This window comes from Triticum aestivum, chromosome 2B, assembly GCF_018294505.1.
Source record: "Triticum aestivum cultivar Chinese Spring chromosome 2B, IWGSC CS RefSeq v2.1, whole genome shotgun sequence".
Taxonomy (NCBI): domain Eukaryota; kingdom Viridiplantae; phylum Streptophyta; class Magnoliopsida; order Poales; family Poaceae; genus Triticum; species Triticum aestivum.
The window spans coordinates 647,018,492-647,023,154 of NC_057798.1; the positions used below are offsets into that span (position 1 = coordinate 647,018,492).

The window sequence follows — 4,663 nt, forward strand, 5'->3', positions numbered from 1 at the left end:
AAAATGATCAAATATATTAAAAAATGTTCACCTTGTATTTAACAAAATGTTCAAGGTGTATCGGAAAATTGTTTCACATCCAATGGAAAATGTTCAACGTGTATTCAAAAAATGTTTAACAAGTATTTGGAAAAAAAATGCTCAAACATGCATTTAAAACAAATCATCATGCATATGAATAATGTTCAATGTGTACCCAGAAAGGTTCAATGTGTATGTGGACAATGTACAATATGTATAGGAACTATATACAATGTGTATTCATAAAAATGGTGAACATCTGTTTTAAAAATATCATCATGTGTTCAAAAAAAAATCAACGTGTATTTCTGTATTCAAAAAAATGTTGGGACATGTATATAAAAACATGTTCATCACATATTTGAAAAATGTTCAATGATTATAAAAACAAAGTGCAGAGTGTATGCGAAAATGTACAGCATTTATTAAATAAATCGGCATGTATTTTAAAAATAATGAAAATATAGAAATAACCAAAAACAAATGAACAAATGTTCGACATGAATTTTTGAATTTTTAATTTCCAATATTTTTCAAATTAACAAAACAGACTATATTATTTTGCAAGACACCCAATATTTTTGTAAATTGACCACACTGTTAAAATTCGCAGCGTTTTGCGAAATTCATGTGTTGTTATTTGTCTAGCTACAAATGGATTCGGCCAACGTAGTTAGCATAGTCATCTACAAATGGATTGACTATGTCTGGCTTACTCCTTAAAAACCGAATAATAATAACATATTCTCTACGTCCCATAATGTAAGACATTTTTTCACAATAGTATAGTGTCAAAAAGCGTCTTGCATTATGAGATGGAAGGAGTAGTTGTTAGAGGCTTATGCGTATCAAATCAAACACCCATAGACCAAGCAGTTCGAGGTTTACCTCCAAGCCAGTCCTCTAAACTAGTTTGACAAATTATTGCAATCCTGGGTACATTTTGCGTAAGTTATTTCGTAACATCGTACATTCGTACCCCACACACACACAGTCACCCCACACCCGCATCGATTACTGAAATAACCCCAGCAAATCACTCTCGAAAGCAATCAAACGTAACCAACTGAAAACCACCCAACTGAAGTTTCAGGGAGCCGGCTGCAGGAGCGTGCTCCCGAGCGCGGCGCGGAGGGCCTCCACCTCGTCCTTGGGGAGCACCGCCGTGACGACGCGGCCGCGCCCGTCGGCGTCCGGCTGCACCAGCACGGCGCCCTCCTCGCCGACGCCGTCCAAGCCGTACTCCACGTGCGCGGGCCTCTGCCCCTTGATCTCCAGCCCGTACAGGTCCACCTGCTCCATGTCCACGAACGTTAGGTTGGCGCCGTAGATGATCACGTCCCCCGGGAACGCGACCACCGCCGCGGTCTCATCGACGACGTTCTTGGCCAGCAGCGCCGCCAGCTCGGACACGTCGGTCTTGGCCGGCGGGGAGCCCGCCTCCACGTACCCGACCCTCTGCTCGTTGGCCAGGGAGTTGCCGCTCCTGGCCGACATGTCGTTCCTCACCACCGTCACCGTCTTCACCTCCTTGGCGGCCCTGATCTTCGCCACCGTCTGCCACAGGAGCGCCGAGATGAGCTCGAAGGCGCCGCCGGCAGCCGCTGGCTCCTGCTGCTGCAGCCTCGTGAGCATCGGCTCGGTGACGTGGAAGGAGTAGCCCGCCATGTCGACGCCGGCGGGGACAAACCAGTAGTCCTCGATGGGCCCGACCGACTTCACGGAGCGCGGCACGGCGGCGTCGGCAGGCGCGCGGTCTTGCGGCTCGTTCCTGGGGTTCACGGTGACGGCGTCTGGCGTCTTGCCGCCCAGTATCTTTGCCCAGTGATTGAAGCAGGTCGTCGCCGTGGCCACGTCGCCGATGAGGTGCGCCCAGCTGAACCCGAGCGCCATCGCTCCACACTTGAACTTTGTGACCTGCGAAGCTCAGTCAGTCGCGCTGTCATTTTTACAACTTGGAGCTGAAATCAGTTACCAGTATACTGTACAGATCAAGATTCAAGTTTAACACAGGCCAAGGAAGCAAAGCTTGGGACCGGGACTAGACGGACGACTTGGCCACATAAGTTGAGACACGGTGGCCCTACTCCATCCACATGGCAAAGCTGATCATAAATTCGTAATGCACCACCGGCAATGACGGCGATCCGTAAAACATTTATGCGGACTGCGAGCGCACACGCATCCTTAAATGATCGTCTTCAGTCCGAGTGTTGGGTCGTCTTCAGTGCGAGTGTTCGCTCTTCTACCTACTTGGGTTCACTGTTGTCAAATGAACGCACGCATGGCTAGCTTAGGCGATTCACTGGTGAAGTTCAGGGATACAGCGTATTACTGAACTTCAAGCACCGAGAGAGTATCCAGTGGAAACCAAGTTACAATGAAAACTAGGTGGGAAGTGGGAACTGGGTTTGAAAATTTTCAAAAATTGTCAAAAAAAAAACAATACAGTATATTAAGAGGGTGATGTTCTATTATTAGCATGTGAAATTCAAGTTTAGACACAAAATCAATTATGAGGTACTAAAAAAGAAAACCAATTCGGCGATAGATAGCGACTTTTACTGTTTGGCACTAGTACTACTCATTGCCGAATTTGCAAAAAAATTTCCATACCTCATAAATTAATTTGTGTTTGAACTTCGAATTTTATATGTCAACAGAGAGCCATCTCTTCAACATACTCTATTATTTTCAGAAATTATTGAAACTTCCTTTTGTCCAGGATAAACTTCTATTTGCGATGTCAATGGAGTACATGGTTTTCACCGGATATTCTCTAGCACCAATACCGGTAGTAGGATCAAATTCAGCTGGATCTTCCTTTTGTCGAGTTCGATGTATGATAAGATTGATGTTTTGATTGGAATTCAATTCAAGAGATGTTGGCAGCTGAGATGTGGTACGAGTAGTAATCTCGGATGGAAAGGAAAACTGAATTACAGTACGTACGTAGTACACAAGTTGCACTGACACCGGTTCTTTGTCTCAGCAGAGGCAGACGTGGTGCAGTTAATACTAGTAGCGACGATGCCAATTGGCAGGCCCCGGTACGGGCGCAATGAATGATGTATTGTAGTAGTAAAATGCACATGATCTGCACAGTGGAACACCACTTACTTTTTCACCTTCCACACATGCCAAAATTTTCTCGTCTAGTGTATCATCATCAGTTGATTCAGCAGTGCATCACCATATTGGAACAAGATTTTGCTGGATGGAATTCTGATCATGCACATCGGTGGGGGTGGGATGCCCTATCCTACCGCTGAAACCGCCTCACCTGCTTCGCATGATCCCTGTACATCGTACTACTACACTCTACTAGCGATTTAAGAAGAGCGGGGACGAAACGCCCCTTCAGTCCCCACGAACTAGAAATGCCGGATGCCGGATGCAGCAGCAATCAAGTAATCAGTTTGCTCCCAGTCCAAGCAACATCAGCCGGGCGCACTAATGGCTTCCGATTTTGAGGTCCATACCCAGTTCTAGCATAATTTTTTGATGGTTACACCTACAGCTGCGAACCACACCGAAAGCTACATCTTGATGATCATCTAATCCTTATCCCGCGTCAAGAACCGGTCGCGCCAAGCCAGAACAGATCGATCTCTGGTAAAAGTAGTAAAATCCTTATCTACAATGTCAACAATCCTCGCAAGCAACTCCCGGTTGAAGATTCAACTGGCCGAGTAGTTGTTTAATCGAATAAGTGGTACTACTATTCATTTCATTATCGGGGTATGATTGGATTGGAGGCGAGAATGAGAATGGTCGACGGTCTGTTTACCTGGACGTAGAGCAGCGGGGAGAAGAAGAGCTCCGGGCCGAGCACCTTGTCGTAGCAGAGCTGGCGGACGCGGTCGACGGCGTCGTCGCGGAGCCACTCGTCCAGCGCGCGCTCGCACTGGGCCTCCACGATGCGGACGCCGCAGTCGTTGCACTTGACGTAGGGCCGACGTGAGGCCTCCTGCTCGCCGGTGGCGTCGTCGGCGGGGCGGCGGACGCGACCGGCCACGGGGTAGTAGGCGTCGAGCCAGGGGAACATGGGGTCCTTGAGCACCTTGGTGGTCACCCCGCGCACCACCTCCCCCGCCGCGTAGTAGTACACCCCGCGCAGGTAGTGCAGCCGGAACGCCAGGTCCGCGTCCCCCAGCTCGTACCCCTCCACCTCCGTCACCGAGCTCGGCACCACCGTCGACAGCCGGTGCCCGTGCACCGCCTCCGCCGCCGTCTTTTCCCCCTCGAGCCCCATGCCGATCGCGCCGCGCAACAGCTGAGTATACGTGCAAGCTCGCGACTGCTTGGGCTAGGCTAAGCTGAGCTCGCTCGCTGTGTGAGTGCACAGCCTCGGTTTGTTGGTGGGACGCGTGTAGGGGTGGCGTATATATCCGGCCCGAGATGGGGGGGTGGACGGAAGCCGGCACACGGCAGTTCGCCGGTAACCGGTTGGGGTTTAAATACGGGCGCGGGCGGGGTTGGTTGGGGAGGTGAGCAACGGACGGACGGATGGGTTCGACTCGACGGCTCCGACCCGCGCGCTGACAGGGTGACGAGGCGCGAGCCGCCGTGCAGCGGTGCACGGTTGCCGGGCGCCGCCGGTGAATTGATGGCTGGCTCGCCGGACAGGACGCCCCGCGCC

At 50.1% G+C, this 4,663-nt stretch overlaps 1 protein-coding gene across 1 annotated transcript; it reads right to left on the reverse strand.

Moving 5' to 3' along the window:
* Positions 1–867: 867 nt before the first annotated feature.
* On the reverse strand, positions 868–4,454 carry LOC123046481 (protein ECERIFERUM 26-like). Its single transcript, XM_044469861.1, has 2 exons — positions 3,812–4,454; positions 868–1,938 (listed from the first exon to the last, which is right to left on the reverse strand). The coding sequence occupies exons 1-2, from the start codon at positions 4,274–4,276 to the stop codon at positions 1,111–1,113; spliced, it is 1,293 nt and encodes a 430-aa protein (XP_044325796.1). The 5' UTR covers positions 4,277–4,454; the 3' UTR covers positions 868–1,110.
* Between the last annotated feature and the right edge of the window lie 209 nt (positions 4,455–4,663).